The sequence below is a fragment of the Apostichopus japonicus genome, chromosome 9, assembly GCF_037975245.1.
Source record: "Apostichopus japonicus isolate 1M-3 chromosome 9, ASM3797524v1, whole genome shotgun sequence".
In the NCBI taxonomy this organism is placed as follows: Eukaryota; Metazoa; Echinodermata; class Holothuroidea; order Aspidochirotida; family Stichopodidae; genus Apostichopus; species Apostichopus japonicus.
In genome coordinates this window covers 11,110,964-11,129,900 of record NC_092569.1, presented here as the reverse complement: position 1 = coordinate 11,129,900, position 18,937 = coordinate 11,110,964, and the positions used below count along the sequence as shown (strand labels likewise).

Below are 18,937 nucleotides of genomic sequence, written 5' to 3'. Positions count from 1 at the left end.
ATGTTTCGAAGAACACAATATTTAAATCAAGTTGTTGAGTGGTAGTGTCGTTGTGTAAGGGTGGGTTGGGTGGATTGGGTGGGTTGGGTGGGTGGGTGATTTGGGTGGGTGCTTAAACCATACGGATAATATGTTCGTTTCTTTCATTTTCAGGTCATAGCGGGCTTGGTCCATCATCCAGTGTTATAAGGAATTGAAATAAATAAAATGGTAAATATGAGAAAAGAAGTGTTTATTTTTCTCAAGGTTGTAATTTCAATTTATTGTTTAGAATATTCAACGTTATATTTCTTTTAAATGAACAAACATTGATAATAAAACAAGAAACATGTCAATTTTTACGGTGTATTGCGTTGATAAATCTTGATATACAAAAGCGTCATCACTGAAGTAAATTCATTGTTTTCCTGTCCTTTATTGTGACATCAATGTCCTTTTCTGCAATATCAGTCACGTGACTTCTCTATCCATATTTTCAGTCAGATGACTTCTATATACTTATTGAGTAAAGGAAAGTAGCTCGATCTGCTCCAATATTTGTATACGCTAATTTTGTCTAGAAATCCCTCAAACTATACCTGCTGAAAGGGACGAATCTTCATTTCTGAATATTTGATGTTGTAATTACTGCCGGGTAAGTAGTACCAATGAGGACTAGTATAACTACCTCGGCTGGCGTGGTAGTTTCCATTGAGGGAATAATAACAAGCCTTGTACCACCAGGCACCGTGATAATACACAGCACAGTTGGAACTATATACATCGTTGTCACTGTCCTTGGTAGTGAACTGTTGGTTCAGGTAATAACGAAGACCATAACCATCAGGGTTGCTGCGAGAGTCTACAAAGAAGAACAAAGAATATAAATATTATCATTTTATGTAATGTCACCGAAAGACGGACATATTGATGTTGCTTGAAATTAAAATCTTTGTAAATTTTAATTTATTAAGAGTTTCACTAATAAATTAACTTCTATGATTCATTATCCCACTTAGTGCAAATTAAATGTTATCTTTTATTATTCTTAGTTTCTTTCTATTAGCTTTTTTTTTTAATTTTATACCCAAAATTATATTTCGGTACTGCTGAAATTCCATATGATGTAATATCTAATGAATAAAAATAAAAAAATAAAAAAAGCATACATAAAAAGGCAAGATGAAGTAATTAATTTCATTTATAGAATTGACGTAAAATAAGGTGTATCAAAAACGTTCATACTGTTTTCAATGGAGTAAAACGTAGTGAAGTAATGTTAATTGATACGACATCATTGTTGTGAGTAAATGACACAGGATCACCCATTGTGGCCTGAAATTTGGGTTTGCTCTTCTGATACAGCTCGATTATGCTAATTTTAATTGTGTGCAACTGTATATTCGAAGGAAGTATTGTATACATATTGCATGATTTTTGCGCGGACGTGTGTGCATAGGACAGAGTATAGCAGAGGTGTCTATGTGTAGGTCTGAAATAGGACAAGAACATGGTATGAGAATGATTTACTTTGCTCTTGATGTTTAATGGGGTTTGTAATCTTATTGTGCCTTTGGTTTAGTGATTTATTAAGATAAGGTTACAAATCTTAAGAAGAGAAATATGGCTTAATCAATTCATCCACTCATCATCATGTTAATATATTATTGCATTATCACTGCAAAACTTTCACTTATTAAGTCTTCGGTCAAATATAATGTAGGAAACCTTATAATATGATATTCCTCAGATAACAATAAAAAAAAACATTCAACTACGTACAGACCGTAGAAGCATTTATTGTTGTAGAATTGTGCAGATATCTAAATGATGTTTATGTTACCAAATAAATTGTAACAAACCCGCTGTTCCACTGTAGGTTCCAAGTTGAGATAACCGATATTTATCGCTTTCGTCATTAATCCGGAAGTTGTCAAACTTGGCATAGTATGGAGAACCATCTCTGTTTACCAGATCAACCCTGATTTCATATCTCTTTTGATTGGTCAAGTTAGAAAGCTTATCATTTCCAAGCCAAAACTCGTGGTCTAATTCTCCAAAACCATTTTTGTAGCTGTCCCATCCGAGGTAGAAATCCTCGGTTCCATCCACACGACGTTGAAAAACCTTTGAATAAATGTGAGGAGAAGAAGAATACTTTTGTCGTGATCAAATATAACAAGCGATTAACTAAATTGTCAACTTTTTAAGAAACATTAGAGTTGAAGAACGTTGACTTAAAAAAATTATAAATTTCGTTAAAACATTTCCATTAAAGTAATTTCCATTATGTAGATATTATTTTGATACATGGTAACTGTAGTTTAAAGTGCATCTATTACAAACGATTATCCATGTTTATGTATAGCCTTGTATCAATAACGGTCATTAAAATAACATGTGATTTACACTTGTATGAAAGATACCTATTCTACTACAATCGACTAAAAGGTATACTCTATCACTTTTGTACTTTATGTAGAACATTGCTTTGTAGTGCAATGTAATGTATTGTATATATTTACTAACGTGCAGCTAGGGTAAGTTAGTGAATTTTTATAGTACAATGTAGTGTATTTTTGTGTGTTCATGGTGGTACCAGTACAATGACTAAAGTGTAGTTTAATACAGTGTATTACCGATTAAGTGTGATTAATGTGGTTTTAATTATTGGAATAACTTACCGTCCATCCTCCTCCGTCAGTCATGTTGCAGTAAACCTCAAAGGCCTCGCCGGTCCACCCGGTTGGTTTGATTCTGTATATATCGTTATCCTCGGATCCATCCTCGTAAATTTCCTGACAATCTCTAGGTGGTCTCGTGCAATTTTCACCATCCCCTCTGTAGCCACCAGTACAATAGCATTGTCTTATGTTGTCCCTGACGTCACAAACTGCGTTAGGACTGCATGCATATGCTTCATCCCACGTGATCTGTCCGTTGGTACAAACACCTTTTCTTGTACATCCAGGGTTCACGTAAGAACCACCTTCCTGAAACACAAAATAATTCTTTACTTTAGTTTTTACAGATTACATTTAAACCTGATGTTGTGTTTTTTATCATCCATGGTAAATACTGTTCTGTATTGTAATGTCTCTATGTAAGCACTAGAATTCCCTACGTGGAGTATACTATAATTTGACAGGTATTCCTAAAACCGTATAGTTAAATGAACTCAATTTTTTTTTTCATTGGAGTTAGATTGCACTTATATTGCTTTCATTATGAAAGACAGCATTAAAAGTGACTGGTTATCTAGAAAAAGTCTTCAACTATGCTGTTGTTTGTAGAATAGTTGTTGAAAACTGTGACAGTGATATTCTTTGATATATAGCTCCAGATTTGACTGCCCAAAAGTTAGACAAATGAATAAAAACAAAACAACTTACTGGAATAACTGTTTGTCCCTCTGATACGTAACATCCACACTGTTTTTGAGGTACACAGTTTGATCCCTTCATGAAGTAGCCATCGGAACAAACACAGGCTTCGGCTTCATTACAGACCCCATCCTGACACATTTCTGGAGCACCACAAGTCCGCTGACAGGAGTTACTGCAGTTTATATAGACCATGTTGTAGGGGCAAAATGTTATAACGTCTGCAGGAATAAGCATGTCGGAAGTTTTTAAGGAATGACCTCAAATTGAATAAAACCGATGATGTAAATTTCGTTGTGTATTTTAATTGTAATGAACATGCTGCGAAACTAGTGTTAAAAGCCTATATTACTACATACCCCATCAGATAAACAAACACATGGTCGGGTGAAAATTTTCTCTAGCGACATGATCAGAGATTGCTATTATTCTCAGATAAGCTCTTAATATACGTGACAACTGTTTACCTGGCAAAACTGAATCCATTAGTTGTTAGCCTAAAAGAGAAGCAATATTTTCCTCAAGTTACTGTCTCACACAACAGTAATGACAATGTCATATGGAAAGTACAAGTTACACTGTTGATTGGTTAACTTTGGCAGATCCACAAAGTAAATATGAAGGCGGTGTGGCCCATGGGTCGTTAAAGCTGATTATGTAGGGGAATCTGCGGACACTCTCTCAGAAAAAAGAACAACATTTCAAGGTTAGATTGCAGATTTAGGCTATAGATTATGTCTAACATTAGTTCTCTACGTAAGGATGTGCCAATAATTATACTTTTTTGTGTGGTGTTGAGGGGGGAGGGGTAGGATTGGGGTCATCCCAAGCCTCTGGTTCCGCGTATGATATATTCCAAAAAATGGTGAACTTGGTCATCTGACCTGATAACTTAGCTAAGGGGAACAAGTAATAAGGATTTTAAGCAGAAATGATACAACTTACCTGTTCTTCCAGAATACTGTCCGAGACTGAACAACTTGAAGTTGCTGAACTCATCACTAATGCGGAAGTTATCGTAAGAAACCCGGATTAAAGAACCATTTGATGACGTCATTTCAATCACCAATTGATACTTCTTTTGATTGGTCAAGTGAGAAATCTTCTCATTACCGAGCCAGAATTCCTGAGATAAAAAGCCGAAGCCAGACTTGTAGCTGTCCCAGTCACGGCTGAAGTCGATGGAATCGTCTACGCGACGTTGAATTACCTAACGGTGTAAATGATTTATAAAATGAATTTGATGTACTTGGTTTGTTTGTTGTGAAATATACGTCACTGGAAACCATTCTTTTGGCAAAGATAGTCAGGATATGCATACTGTGTATTATGTCAGTGCGCATCTACATATTGTGGTATCACCCGGAGGAGAGTTTACCGGAGATGCGGAGAAATAATAGGGAGAGGGGAAAGAGAAACAGAATAAGAGAAAAAGAAATATGTCAAGTAAACAGACTGTATAGTGACCTACCGTCCATCCACCAGAACTGTCTGTGTTATCACAGTAAACCTCAAAAGGCTCTAGATAGCCATCTGGTTTGATCGTGAAGACACCACTAGAGCTATGAGATGAACATTGCTCCTGGACTTCTTTGCAATCTCTCGGGTAATTCGATTGTTGGTAGAAGAAAAACGACGAACCTAGTATGCCCAAGAAAATAAATTGGTTTGCTTTTGTGAGTTGATTCACAGTGAAGATTAAATAAAATGTAATTTTCATGTCCAAATAGCATGCGATTAATCTAAATATTAACGTTTTCTGTTATTAATGTATTTAATACGCTGCATTGACTGTTTTAGCTGATCATGATATCCAACTTATCATTGGAAGAACACACAACTTTCGAATCAAACGAAAACGAAAGTACATTTGTATAAAACATTAAAAAGAATGATCACTGGATGTTAATAACGATTGCCAGGAAGTAACATTATAATTATCAAATAAATCCATGTATTCAAACAATTCTAGTGATATTTATTTATGACGTCGTACCTGAAGATTTATTTACAGCCTGCATAGTTAACTGACCTAACTTTAATCACTGAACGTTAATAACAACTGATAAGGAAATAACATCATAATTATAACGTTAATCCACATATTCGAATAATTGTTGTTATTTAATCATGACGTCATATTTTGACGACTCATTTACATAAGATTAGAGGCCTGCCAGGTTCACTTACCTACACTATTATCACCAGTGTTGTCATTGGTTGTCTGTAGAGCATCCTGTCAAATGGAAATTAATACAAAATGTAACAGCGCAGTTAAATGGCAAATTTACTTGTTCATGTGTAACTGAGGTGATGTATACTTTACTCAGTATTTTAAATGACTGATATGCTGCAGTACGGGGGGGGGGGGTGGTAAAAATGTGTGTGTGTATTGGGAGGGGTGGGGCTGGATTGGTGACAATACATTATCGCCTATATTTGGCGCCACTTAATGCTACATGCGAACACGATCTGGAAGTTGAGTTGGTTGGTGGAACGAGTTGGACTTTCTAGTTCACAGTGTAACAATGTAATATACCCCAGAGACGGTACTTAACCATGCTATTGTTTCGAATTGTAAATTCGTTTAACAAATGTTTATCCATTTAATCTCCAAATATTAAACTTTCCTTTGATACCAAATACACAAACTTAACGGAGAGTATAACATTTGAAACGAATGACTATTCAGCGATATAACTATCACCCTAATAAACCTAGATATAAATGACGTTGTGTAAAATAAAAAAAATTTACTTCGCATATTTGACGTTAAAGCGTTATAAAGCCATTAGACGAACACGTCTAGGTAGAGGCAATTACTCTAACGTAGATATTCTACCTAGTACTTTGATATATATCTATGCCTCTTTAACATACACGAAGTATCATTTAACTATAATATCCTGGTTGGCACAAATATAAAAAAAAATGCGCTACGAAAATCACTTTTGGGAAGTTGTGAAAAAAAATCACAATACTTGCATTGGCACTAAATATAAAGTCACGAAAAACAATATTTTTAATTTGAGGGAAAATAGTCCATTACAAGATTTTCGATGTTGTTTTTAATTTTTGTATTTCAAACCGTGTTTATTTGAGATAGCAAACACAAATAAGCAAAATATTCCACAAAAGTTATTAAGCTGTGAGAAACTAGATCGTGTTAGTACTTACTGTATTTTGGAGCATTTGTAATTATAGCTCATTGAAGTAACAAACTTTATCAGAAGAGAACGAGGCGGCTGAGTAGAGTATGTTTATGATTACATCAACAAGAACCCGAAATTAGCAAACAGGACGCGAAATGGGTAGACAATATTTGTATATAATATTCGATGTATGAGGCACCTGCCTCCGTGCTCTCATCACTTTAGTTACGGAACTAGAACCACTGAAAAAAATATTTTAGCTCCAAATCACCAAGGCCTAGAGACACAGTTTAGTTAGAAAACCACCACTGCCCAGAGACAGACTTTAGTTACAAAACCTCCATGGTCTAGAGAAACAATTTAGTCAAAAAACCATCATGGTCTAGAAACACACTCTTATTTGTTTCCCAATAAATATTCAGCTGTATTAACTTTAAATTAAATTAAATTTTGTTAACAATTTGAAGATACACAGTCATCATCATTATTAGAATTTTTATTCAAGAATGATTAAAATGAAGTTTTATTTTCTGGGCGACGGGGAGAATCCTATATTCTGTCAGTTACTGTTTTTTGTATCTGAGAATTACACTAACAAGGATGTCACCATGACAAAGAATTTAAGAATTTGTTCCCTTTTTGTTGATGATTCAAACGCTGTTAACTAATCAAACAGGAAAATCTAATTCTTGAACAAATAATTCTTATACCTTTCTGGTAAACAATGATGGATGGGAAATTAACTCCGTTGGAATATCCTGATTTTGCTCTAAACTATAGTGAGTTTTGTCATTCTATAAGATCTTGGTTTTGCAAAAATTTACAGTGAGGAAATATTGAAATAAATTGGAACAGATGCTTTTAACATATTTTCCACACGTTTCAAGCAGACTTTATCAGCAATAGTCTAACTTTAACATTTACCAAACATATACGCTATGCCCGAAAGTAAAGACTTTATTTTATGATAAAAAAATTGAATAATGTTTTAATACCAAAGTACGGAACTACAATTTTGTTTAAGAAAAAAATAGCAAAACATACACAGCTATCGGCTCTATTTCCCTATGCAGATTTTTATAACAGAGACTTGTTAAAAATTGGGTGATAATTTTCTGTGTTACGAGGTATAAAATACATTGCAAACAAAATATCTGCTTTCATGTTGATATTTTAATATATAAGTTATAATTTACTATTATAATATCCCGATTCTGTTCCAGACTTGTGAATGATTTCACTCTGTAAAAGATCGATTAAAAAAAATACACGTCGGAAAATGACTGTTCGAAATTCTACCAGATATTTTGATTTATTGTTATACGGTGCAAGCAGACATTTCCAACAATAGCATAAAGTTAAAAAAATGATGTGTTCCATGAAATGAGCATCGACCGATTTCCTGCAGTGCGAAAACTGAATAATTTGAATTTATTTCATGATTAAAAAAAAAAAAGGATACACAAATTTGGAAAAGGGGTTTTTACTAATATAGTGTCAAATATTTTCGTCCTTGAAGTAAGCTTCACAATTTCTGGCATAAAATGCTCTTTATAGTTATATATCAGCAAATTCCTTACGACCGTACAGCAAAATCTCAATAAATTTGAGTTTAAGTGAAACTTATGGATACTGGTACAACAGTAACTACAGTGTCAGCTCCTATGCAAGAAAACATGAGATGTGAAACAGAATTTGCTTGTGTAGTATTTCGGCCGATTGAAAGGTTTAAATAAACTTATATTATATATCACGTGGATCCGTTACCATGCCCTTCTAACGATACAGAGCAAATACAGTTCTGAATGCGTTTATTTCCTACTTTGAATCGATAAATCATTTTGTTTACACAAGACTATATTTTGGTCGAAGAGAACTGCGTCATTTGAAGTTCCCATTCAATAATGATTAAAATAATAAAAGATCAAGACAAATTAAAAGATATATACTGGAGACGGTGTATGTCATATGACTAAAGGCAAACCGCATTTTGTCTATTTTTTTTAACTACTGAAAAAACGCTTACGTCTTATAAAATAGCAATGAAGAGAAAATGCTAATGGTTTTCTCAATGTATCATTTAACGTTACATGTGTCCGTAACATTGTTATCATTTACGAATCATATCTTTACAGAGCGATACTATTCATAATTCATGATTGTGAAACATTAGTGAATAGACGTCGAAATAAGCAACCGAAAGTATGAATTCAAATTAACGAAACAGGTCTTTTTTCTAGATGTGTATTAGAAATTATGATTTGCAATTTTTCAACATTTACGACAGATAACAGCTGAAAATGATCAGACAAAACCCTTTTAGAATATTTGTCACTACTTTGGACAATGCACGAATATGATAGATGCCGTTTATTTTTTCAACATGCTTTTCTAGTCCTTGCAAAATGTTGTTTGCGACTTGATTGTTTATTCCTTTAACCATTTAAAAACACTTTTACCTAAACTATTGATCCCAGCAAGTAGAGATTATATTCACATTTTATTACAAAAGTAACTGGAGATGTGGAGATAAAGTGTTTGTTCTGTATGAATCACATAATCCCAAATCCAGGTTTCCAGAAGAGATATCAAAATTGGATTGCTTTACTTTTTAAAAACAAGAAACTGCTTTCAATTAAATTTTGATATAAAGAAACGGAGACAAAGTTAACTTTTTATTCCGATATAGAAAGTTTAGAAAGAGGTAAGAAACATAATAGTAGGTGATGATAGGTGATAGCTTTTGATCATTGGCATATTATTTAGAACTGGAAGTTGTTACTAAATTAAATGGCTTAAAGCGTATATATACTAATTAAATTTATGAAGAAATACAGCTTGAGTCAGGATGTAATTTAACATATGATTATTTTGCTAAGCTCTACGATCGGAAAATATATTAAATAACACATTTAAAAACGTTGTGTGAATAACACTATGAACTATTTTCAAATCATTTGTTTGACGCTTTACTATAAACTTTTCATTTTTTTATTCTCTTTTAAATATGCTTGAATAAATTTTTAGTAAGCGCTAAACATGACGGCAAAATTACTTTAATCGACTAGGTTGTTTCGCCAAAATATTATTTTACGATTTATCGTTTAAACGAATAAATTTAGAAAGAGAGTGACATAATACAGTTTGGAGATGAAACAAGATTTAATAAAAGTCAGTTTTGTAAACTTGAAGAAGAACAAATTGATAATAAAGACGCTACACATATACGATTTGGTAACACGGAAATTAATGCAATTGAAAATATTCTCAATAATAACATTGTAAATGCACAGATACATTGTTCCTTGTTTGACTTTTTTTCAATTGTAATCTTAGAAGGCAGCATATTTCATTAAAAGAAAATCTAGTTATATAATCGTTCTTCATATTTGAATGAATTGACGCAGGTATATCACACTTTAACTAGCAGATCTAGGTATAACGTCACTAATTTAATTTGGCTCTAAAGTTTCCCATGTTTCGAAAGTTTTGAAAGAGAAGCAAGAGGTAAGAAACACAATAGTAAGATGATGAGATGTAATAACTTTTGATCATTGGCATATTATTTAGAACTGAAAGTTGTTAATAAAATTAAATGGCTGAAAGCGTATACTAATTAAATTTAAGTAAAATAGAGATTACAGTTTGAGTCAGTGATATAATTTAACATATGATTATTTTGCTTAGCTCCACAATCGTAAATGATATTAAATAAAACATTTAAAATAGTTTGTGTGAATACCACTGTTATATATTGGAGATGCAATAGCTTGCTATTTTCAATAAGTTTGTTAGACGCTTTTCATATAACTGTTTTTTTTTTTGTTCATTCTCTTTTAAATATGCTTGAACGCTAAACATTACGGCAAAATTACTATCGACTAGGATGTTTTACAGTTTGGAGATAAAACACGATTTATTGAAAGGCAGTTTTGTAAACTTGAAAAAAAATTGAATAAAGACGCCAAACATATAATATTCGGAAACAAGGAAATTAAATACTTTGGTAACATTGTAAACAAACTACTTGTTAGTGCAAAATAAGTTGTTCTTGTTTGACTTTTCCGACTTTTTTTATTGTTATCTTAAAAGGCAGCATATTTTATTAAAACAAATTATCGTTTCATAAACGTATTTCAGATTTGAATGAATCGATTGATAATTTGATTAATACTACGAATTGGTAGCTTATCCTTTAACCCGTTATTTCGAGGTATTTAAACTGGCACAATTATGAAAAATTGTCACTTTATGTAGATTTTTACTTTCATTTTCATAAATTTGGGAAACTACTATAATTCAACTGTAAAATTAAATTTTTTGTTTGAGTATTCGTCAATCGCTCTTTAAATGTAATAATATTCAATCACTGAAATCTTGTTGAGAGTTGTTAAATTACACTTATTATTTCGAAGCGATGTATTAATAATATTTTGAAATTCACACTCGAACGGAAATGAGTTTTGCTGTGTTCAGTTATGCCAAAAAACAAACATAAACGTTCCAATCTTTGAAACTCACATTCTTTAACAGTTGATATTGATTCTTACACAAGGATGAGAAGAATATTCACTATTAATTTCTATAAAATGAAAGTGTTTGACTTTGATCTAGAGGAGTCAATAAAATATATAAATATAATATCAATGACATATTTGCCTTAAACTGATAATAAACTGTTGAAAAATGTAATTAATTATTTGTATTTTTTTCTAGTTTCATAGTTTTTCACCATGGTAATATTGCATTTAAAATCAAATGTATGAGCCTGAATAATTTTGCTCAAATTATTATCCAGTGTATGGATTAATAATTACAACTTTTAAAACCTAAGAAGTTTTAATTACAACAAACATCACTTTTACTGCTGGAAAGGGAAAAAGTTACTTACATAAATTGGTTTACTCTACCGAGGTGACCGAAGCTTAAAAAGTTAACTGCAGCTAAATAACACATCAAGCTAATTGAATTAAATAATTGGAGAGGTAATAAGAAAGTATCAAAATATCAAAGTTCTAAAACTCACCACTCGTTGTGAAAAGAGACAGCCTGTTGTCCAAAAGAAAAGAAAAACTTTGCACAATTTGCTGATCATCTTGATAATGGAGAGAATTGGAGTGTTCGGTGACCTTCTCTCTTCTGATGTAAACGTTGATAATGATTTCCTCTAAGGTGAAGCTACAAAAAACTGAGCCACCTAAATTAAACTGTAGCCTACAGTAGAGGAGACTGGCCAAGCAGCTGGACATAACCAATGTTGCCCATCGTGTTAATTGTCATATTATACTGATAAAGTACCCTTCAAAATTATGTCTTTGATGATAAACGTCACTTATCCACATCAGTAGAGTTTTCAACACGGATGTAAATATGATGAAATTATGGCGTTGTCTATTTGTAGGCTTTCATTGACAATGGTTCATGGGGTTACATCAACGTCAGTCGTGGGGGAAATCTGCATAGTATAATTAATATATTAATTAACAGGTAGAATCAACAAATTTGTAATGATTGTCTTTTAAGATATCTTTTAATTTATTTTGTGTAAGTAGAGTAACGTAATGTGAAAATAATAACTTATTGACATATAATAGCTATGATGCTTCATTTGCTCCTGAAGACTTGAAAACACGATAAATGTAATAGTCAGAAAGTTTTCCGTTTGACTGTATATTACAAACTATAAGAAGGAAACGTCTTGAATCAATGTAGTCTATATCGTTGTAGTTATCATGAGAGTTTTGGGCATCTTGAGCATTTTCGATACATTATATTTGTCATTTGAATTTATAGTTTATGTCGAATTGTTAGTTGTATTTGCCTGCTTAGGACCAATTGAATTTAAATTGCATGTGTTACAAAGAACCTATTCAACCAATAAAGTAAATTTAGATCACAAGAAGAACTTAAAACCTTCCGTATGTAAAAGTCATTTCTTCTTCAAGCGTGAATCGATGCGTACCCGTTTAACAGACTCTTAACCGGGAGATAAATCTATACAGAGACTTTCTTTGAAACCTTACCTTTTGTGAGTATAAATGATAGATCCCTGAGGTGTGTTAAGAAGTATGGAGCGAGCTATGTTCTCTCTCACTTTGAACATGATCGAACCAAGTACTGGAGATAATCGTCTGCTAAACTCTATGACTCACACCTTTGTAGACTATGGTGGTATAAACAGACTGGGGCGATTAACTAATCATAAGAATACTTTATGCATTTGTAGTGCAATTTATGAATACTCTAGTTCTTTGGTGAATGAAGTGGTTTAGAAAAATGACCCAATCTTCAGGCTTCATTAACTAAGAATCTGCAAGTTTTATATTCAGTTGTAAAGATGGTGCTATGGTTGGCAAACGCGTCCGTAATCCTCTAAGTCAGGGGTGGGCAACCTACTGCCCGCGGGCCACATGCGGCCCGCCAATGATTTTTTTGCGGCCCGTGAGATGTCTCAAGAAAAAGAAAACAAATCAATCTATTTAAGATCATCACAAAAACGAGCTAGTTGCTTAGAATTTATCGGCACTAATGATGCTGTCAGGTAGGCCTATTAAGCACATTACATATTGGCCGCCGCGTCATTTTGCATATTCTCTTGATGATATACTTCAGTAGCAGAGTAACACTTATTCACGTCGGTAGAAATACACACAGATTAGTCTGTTCGTTCTTTCATCGAGTTAATATTGAAGATTGGATGTTTAATAGTCTTTCAGGATGAGAATTTTGTCTGTATCAATTAATAGAATGATTTAGATATAAACTATAATATAGATCGATGTTATTACAGCCAGTTGTAATTTAATCTACTGATAAAATGTATTCAATAATAAGCACCACAGTTTTAAGTTGTTGGCAATGTTATCTTATACGGATCCGCCAGTGTTGATGTGAAATTCACATCACGAGAACAAACAGAAAGTCATCATACGTGTTACTATACAGTATCCTATTTCAATGTCAAAATCTTACATATCTGTTGATCGGTAATTCAGGAGAGATGGAACGCACACTTGGTTTTTCGTGTTGGTGGGTCTGGGTTGCGCTTAGATCTAAATGTAAATGGAATAGATCTCTTAATTCTGAAAAGCACCAACAATCAAGGGTATGGCCTATAGAAGACACATTCGACATGTAATATGAATTGATGATGTAAACGATAAGAGCTAGCGTTAGGGGTATGTTTAAGGTAAGAGAATAGGGTGTTTAAGGTTACAGGGCTACGGGTTGGGTTTAGTAATGAGGTAAAGGGTTGAAGAGTGAGGAGTAGATTGTCGTAGGTAGAGCTACGTGAGGATTATGTTACACCCAAATCCTGTTCACAATACTGGTCTTCCTATCCATTTAGTTCAAAATTCATATAACGTAGCTTGTATCACTTACCAGTAACTTACAAACCTGCCACACCCCATATCACAGTCGGCATCAAATATAAGGGTAGGTATAGAATGAACAGGGGCACTGTTACAGAATAGTATGGCTAGAAGATCATTACAAGAAGGGAGCTTTATCGTTTTGCTTGAACAGCCAAACAGCGGAATATGAACTGTTATACCGACACAACATGGATTATGTTCAGAAAAAAAGTCAGATATAGGGTGGTAAGGATCCCTTATGAAGTTTAATCAGGGTGCATAGAGGTTAGATCCAGATTAAGGACGACAGTGCCGTCGAATTCAATACAAACCTGGAAATGAGTATCGATTTCTTGCGGCATTGTAAATGAATGTAGCAGAATAGGTCCATAATTCCCCTTTCTGATATGGATTTTTGTGCTTTGAAATCTCTACGAGAGAACAAAATACATATGAATATGCTGCACTGCCCCTTATTCGGCACCTTGCCTCTAGCGATGAGGCATAGACACTTTGGCAATCATTCAAATATTCATGAGGAAATAATAGTACCAGTTGTGATTCGTTGATTCAATATGAAGAACAAACCCTTAACGTTAAGATTGAATTGTCAATGACAGCTAATAATATCTTCTGTTTAAGTATCCATTCAGCAAATTCAGAAACAACCTGCTAACAAGTGCATTCCAATTATCGTTAATCAGCAAAATTTGCCTCATTTTCAAACAAGAGAATGAAAACTTCACTGGGATGTATTTAAAACCTATATATTTGTACTATAAAAGCTCAGCCTTTTATACCACGTAAAGTGTACAAATGTTCGTTATATAGGCTAAACAGGAAACAATTCGCCATTTGTGAGTGAGATGTCATTGACAGAATATAGGTACGAAGAGACAAAAACAAGTAAACAAATTTCAGAGACATAAATATTGATAACTCTAAGCCTTGAATAACATGAAGGTTCCCGTAATATTCTGTTTAGTGTTATCGGTGTATCGAATGGTAAATGTAATAACTTAAAGACGGAAGACTGATATCACTTCAGACCTTCATATTATAACATAACTGTGGATTTTTGCGTGTGTGGAGTAGGCGAGAGGTAAGCGTGGACGTGTGTGTGAGATCGCTCGAGAGAGTGTGTGGAGTATGCGAGGGGTAAGCGTTTGTGTGTGTGGGTTGAGGGGGGGGGGGATAGTTGGAGACAAAGGAAAACGATATAGATAGAATAAACCCATCATTTTACGTTATATGTCTAACTTGTTCATTGTTCAATTGCACAAACTTGTTATAGTTCTTTACAGAGCATATGTCACTGGAATTAAATTCTGCTACTTAAGTTAAGACCAAGAACAGACATTTAGTTTTGGTTTCGTTATTTATGTGATTTCTTTATTTAGCAATTCGGCGTTCTGGTTTCAATCAGACATTCGCAACAAAGAAAGAGACAATGTAAAATGCAAAGACTTGAAGTAGATAAAAATTGTAGAGGTAAGTTTAGAGTAAATCTTGAAGCCTTGAAATCACGCTGATATAAATAGAAAATACCAAACAAATATGAGAAACAAAACAAAGTAAAACCGAAAGTTCATTAGTACTGTTTTCTCTACAAAACTGACCGGTTACACCTCACACCTCACACAAGAAAAATTGAGAAGAACAGGCAAAAAACTTACCTAAAATACTTTCTCAGATGTATAGGTGCTTAAAAGTTCGACCAATAAAGCCGAACCCAGGTATATATTATTACCTTAATAATTTTTAAATAGAACAGACATTTAGTTTTGGTTTCGTTATTTATGCGATTTCTTTATTTAGCAATTCGGCGTTCTGGTTTCAATCAGACATTCGCAACAAAGAAAGAGACAACGTAAAATGCAAAGACTTGAAGTAGATAAAAATTGTAGAGGTAAGTTTAGAGTAAATCTTGAAGCCTTGAAATCACGCTGATATAAATAGAAAATACCAAACAAATATGAGAAACAAAACAAAGTAAAACCGAAAGTTCATTAGTACTGTTTTCTCTACAAAACTGACCGGTTACACCTCGCACCTCACACAAGAAAAATTGAGAAGAATAGGCAAAAAACTTACCTAAAATACTTTCTCAGATGTATAGGTGCTTAAGAGTTCGACCAATAAAGCCGAACCCAGGTAAATATTATTACCTGAATAATTTTTAAATAGCATTTCGACTCGTCAGTCACGTCATACTTTCATAACGTTCAAATCGGTTACGCATTTAGCAAGACTTGCTCATCAATGTTCCAACGTTTAAAAAATCTCCATTAGTATACACATCCCCGCTGGCAACTATCTCGCTAAAGCATACATCTATTAATGTATGCCTAACTGTGATAATAAGATGGTTCACGTATTACATATACATTTGGTAAGCTTTCATCATATTGATCATGCGCATAAGCTGTAGCTTCAAGTACACATTTGCTGCTGCAGTTTGGCAGGTCTAGTCATCTTTGTCGTAAGTGTGAAGAGGGTAACCTGAAAATAGATACTGTTTACTGATACACCGCTCAACGTGGAAAGAAGCATTCGACTCATTTGCCTCTTCCTTATGGTTGATGTATCGTTTGAATTCTCTGAAGCTAGTAGTAAGTATAAAAACCCTACGACTACTCAAATTGATAGTTAAGTTAATGCTACAGCAAAACCTGCCCAAAAGTTAAGTCAATAGTAATTTTAAATGCACAAACTCTTTATCTGTATTACTAACAGAGTAAACATTTCCATACTATGCAACAAATTACCTTGCCAGGTAGTTTCTTTCACAGTGTCCAAAGACATCCTTATCGGCCCCCAAAATTCAGCATGCTATAAGGCTTTCAAAAGGACTCTGTTAGAGCTACTCTGATCCTCCAAATAAGTCCCTGTCATTGTGGGTTATAAAATAGACAATTTAATATCTCAGTCTGAATATGTACTTTTAGAGTGACAAAACAAATATATTTTTGAACTTTTACTAATGAGGGAACGCTTACATTCTTGCATATTTGGTAGTATTTCCGATAACATTCAAGTGGAAATTTACAATTGGTTTTCACAGACATACCAGGTAATATCCAAATTGAAACGGCCCCTAAATGACCGGAGCACACACAAGATGTTTACTTCGGATATTGTAACAATTTTAGGTACAGTGATACTGTACCCAATGAGTAGGTGGATGACATTGTTTATACTTATGGAGATTATGCATATTAATGAGTGGGAAGGATTAAAACAAACTGAGACTTCCCCACCAGAATCTTTAAATGAGATGGGTTTTTTTCATTTGCTGGTGTGGAAGCTGGGTGAAGATGGTTGTGGGGAAGAATACAGCTATGATATAGTTGAGCGAGTGAGTATGACTTTTTTCAATTTATCTTACAATGAGACTAACAATTCCATCTGACTTCTCCACCTCTTACTCATCCTCCACCGAATATCGATTCGAAACATGTTCAAGTGCGGCCGTTAACTTCACACTCATTTGATGAAGGAGGCAGTTTCCATTCAGCACAGCACAAGAGGGGTGAGAACAAGAGGAGGACGGGGTAAGGTCCACACGGAGTTTTTCTTGCAGCTCATACATCTGCCAAACAAAAAGGAAGGAAAGCAAGAACAAAGATGAAGGAATAATTCCTTTTTAGAAAATTCGTTTAGTGTGCTTCAAATTTGCTATGAGGGATAAAGACATATCTTAAAATGGAACAGATGGTGGTTACTTGTTATTCAAGACAAATTGATTTCCTCTTACTGACATGTATAAATAATGATTTTTTTTCGCTCGCCGAAAGGGCAAGAACTATCTGAAATGCTGCAGCTCCCAGGGATTCGTCCCACCCCTGTATCAAAGCCGATGACAATGTACACAGTCGGATATACCTGCTGCGAGTATGCATAAAACGATATAACAGAAATTGACGCTTTTGTTGGCGAAAAGTCAACGAGTGTCTCAAAAACACTAGTTGGTTTTGAAATCAACCAACACCTTCAGAAAGTGTTGTATGTACGTACAATCATAATCTGTCCTGCGAGATTATCGGGACTAAGTAGGATTTGCTATCATCATAGCTTCATCATAATTTGGATAGCAATCGCGGCAAAATGGTAAAAAAGGACACAAGGGGAAACCCTTATATTCCCAACACCCAACATCGTCTATACTATAGGATGTCTTACTTGATTTAACGTCCATCCTCCTCCGTCAGTCATATTATACTTATGTATGTTATCGTCTATATATACTATAAAGATGTCTTACTAGATTTATCGTCCGTTCTCATTCGTCGGCCATACTTCATAAATATACAATGCATTGTCTATACTATAGGATGCAATACTAGACTTACCGTCCATCATCATCCGCCAGTCATTTTATCAATACACAATATATCGTAATGTAATAGGATGTCATACTAGACTCATTCATTTACATCTTCATTTACTTCCTCGTTTAAAATTACATCAGCCGCTTGCAGACTTGCGCATTAGAACGCTGTCACACCCAATCATGTCACTCCGAGACATTTCATAGCTTCTATTTACATACATTCTAACGGAAGACTAGAAGGGACTTGTGAAGATGGGATGGTCTAGTAGTCGCAAACGTCACGTAATACGATAAAAACCTTTCAAAGTTTCCACAAGCTTCTTCGGTACTTACTTTTCGAGAATTTCCGCATTTGAGGTGAAACGGCGAGGATAATTCCTGAAGATAATCTCAGGTATTATTCGTAAAGCACAGGGCTCGCAAGATGGAGTACCAAAGAAGGGAACTTTTCTGTGTCAACTTTTTCACATTGTTGATGGGATGGAATGTCTTTGCATTCATAACGGTAAGTTTCTCCAAAAAAAATGGTCTGGTTGGGTGAGATGTCTTTAGGCTATGGACTGCATACAAAGATTTACAACTCTGCTATTTTTTTACAACAAAGATCATCTTGGGTGAACTTTCAACATTGAATATAACACTGTGCATTTATTATCACTGCAATGTTTGTAACACCAAGTTGCATTTACCATAACTGATACTGAAATACAGTTTACAATTTTTGGAGAAGGTATT

General features: G+C 34.0%; 2 protein-coding genes across 3 annotated transcripts in view; one reads left to right on the top strand and one right to left on the bottom strand.

Annotated features, from left to right (window-relative positions):
• Positions 1-231: 231 nt before the first annotated feature.
• Positions 232-11,690, bottom strand: LOC139973358 (uncharacterized). Its single transcript, XM_071979978.1, has 8 exons — positions 11,541-11,690; positions 5,553-5,598; positions 4,834-5,003; positions 4,308-4,572; positions 3,372-3,583; positions 2,664-2,972; positions 1,842-2,106; positions 232-841 (listed from the first exon to the last, which is right to left on the bottom strand). The coding sequence occupies exons 1-8, from the start codon at positions 11,607-11,609 to the stop codon at positions 573-575; spliced, it is 1,605 nt and encodes a 534-aa protein (XP_071836079.1). The 5' UTR covers positions 11,610-11,690; the 3' UTR covers positions 232-572.
• Positions 11,691-18,096: 6,406 nt separating this feature from the next.
• LOC139973354 (uncharacterized) overlaps positions 18,097-18,937 on the top strand; it is a 38,296-nt gene continuing 37,455 nt past the window's right edge. The window contains exon 1 of one of the 2 annotated variants that reach the window (XM_071979975.1): positions 18,097-18,707. In XM_071979975.1, the coding sequence (XP_071836076.1) occupies positions 18,627-18,707 (81 nt within the window). In that variant the 5' untranslated portion in view covers positions 18,097-18,626. The remainder of the gene's footprint in view (positions 18,708-18,937) is intronic. The other variant, XM_071979974.1, reaches the window with a different exon arrangement.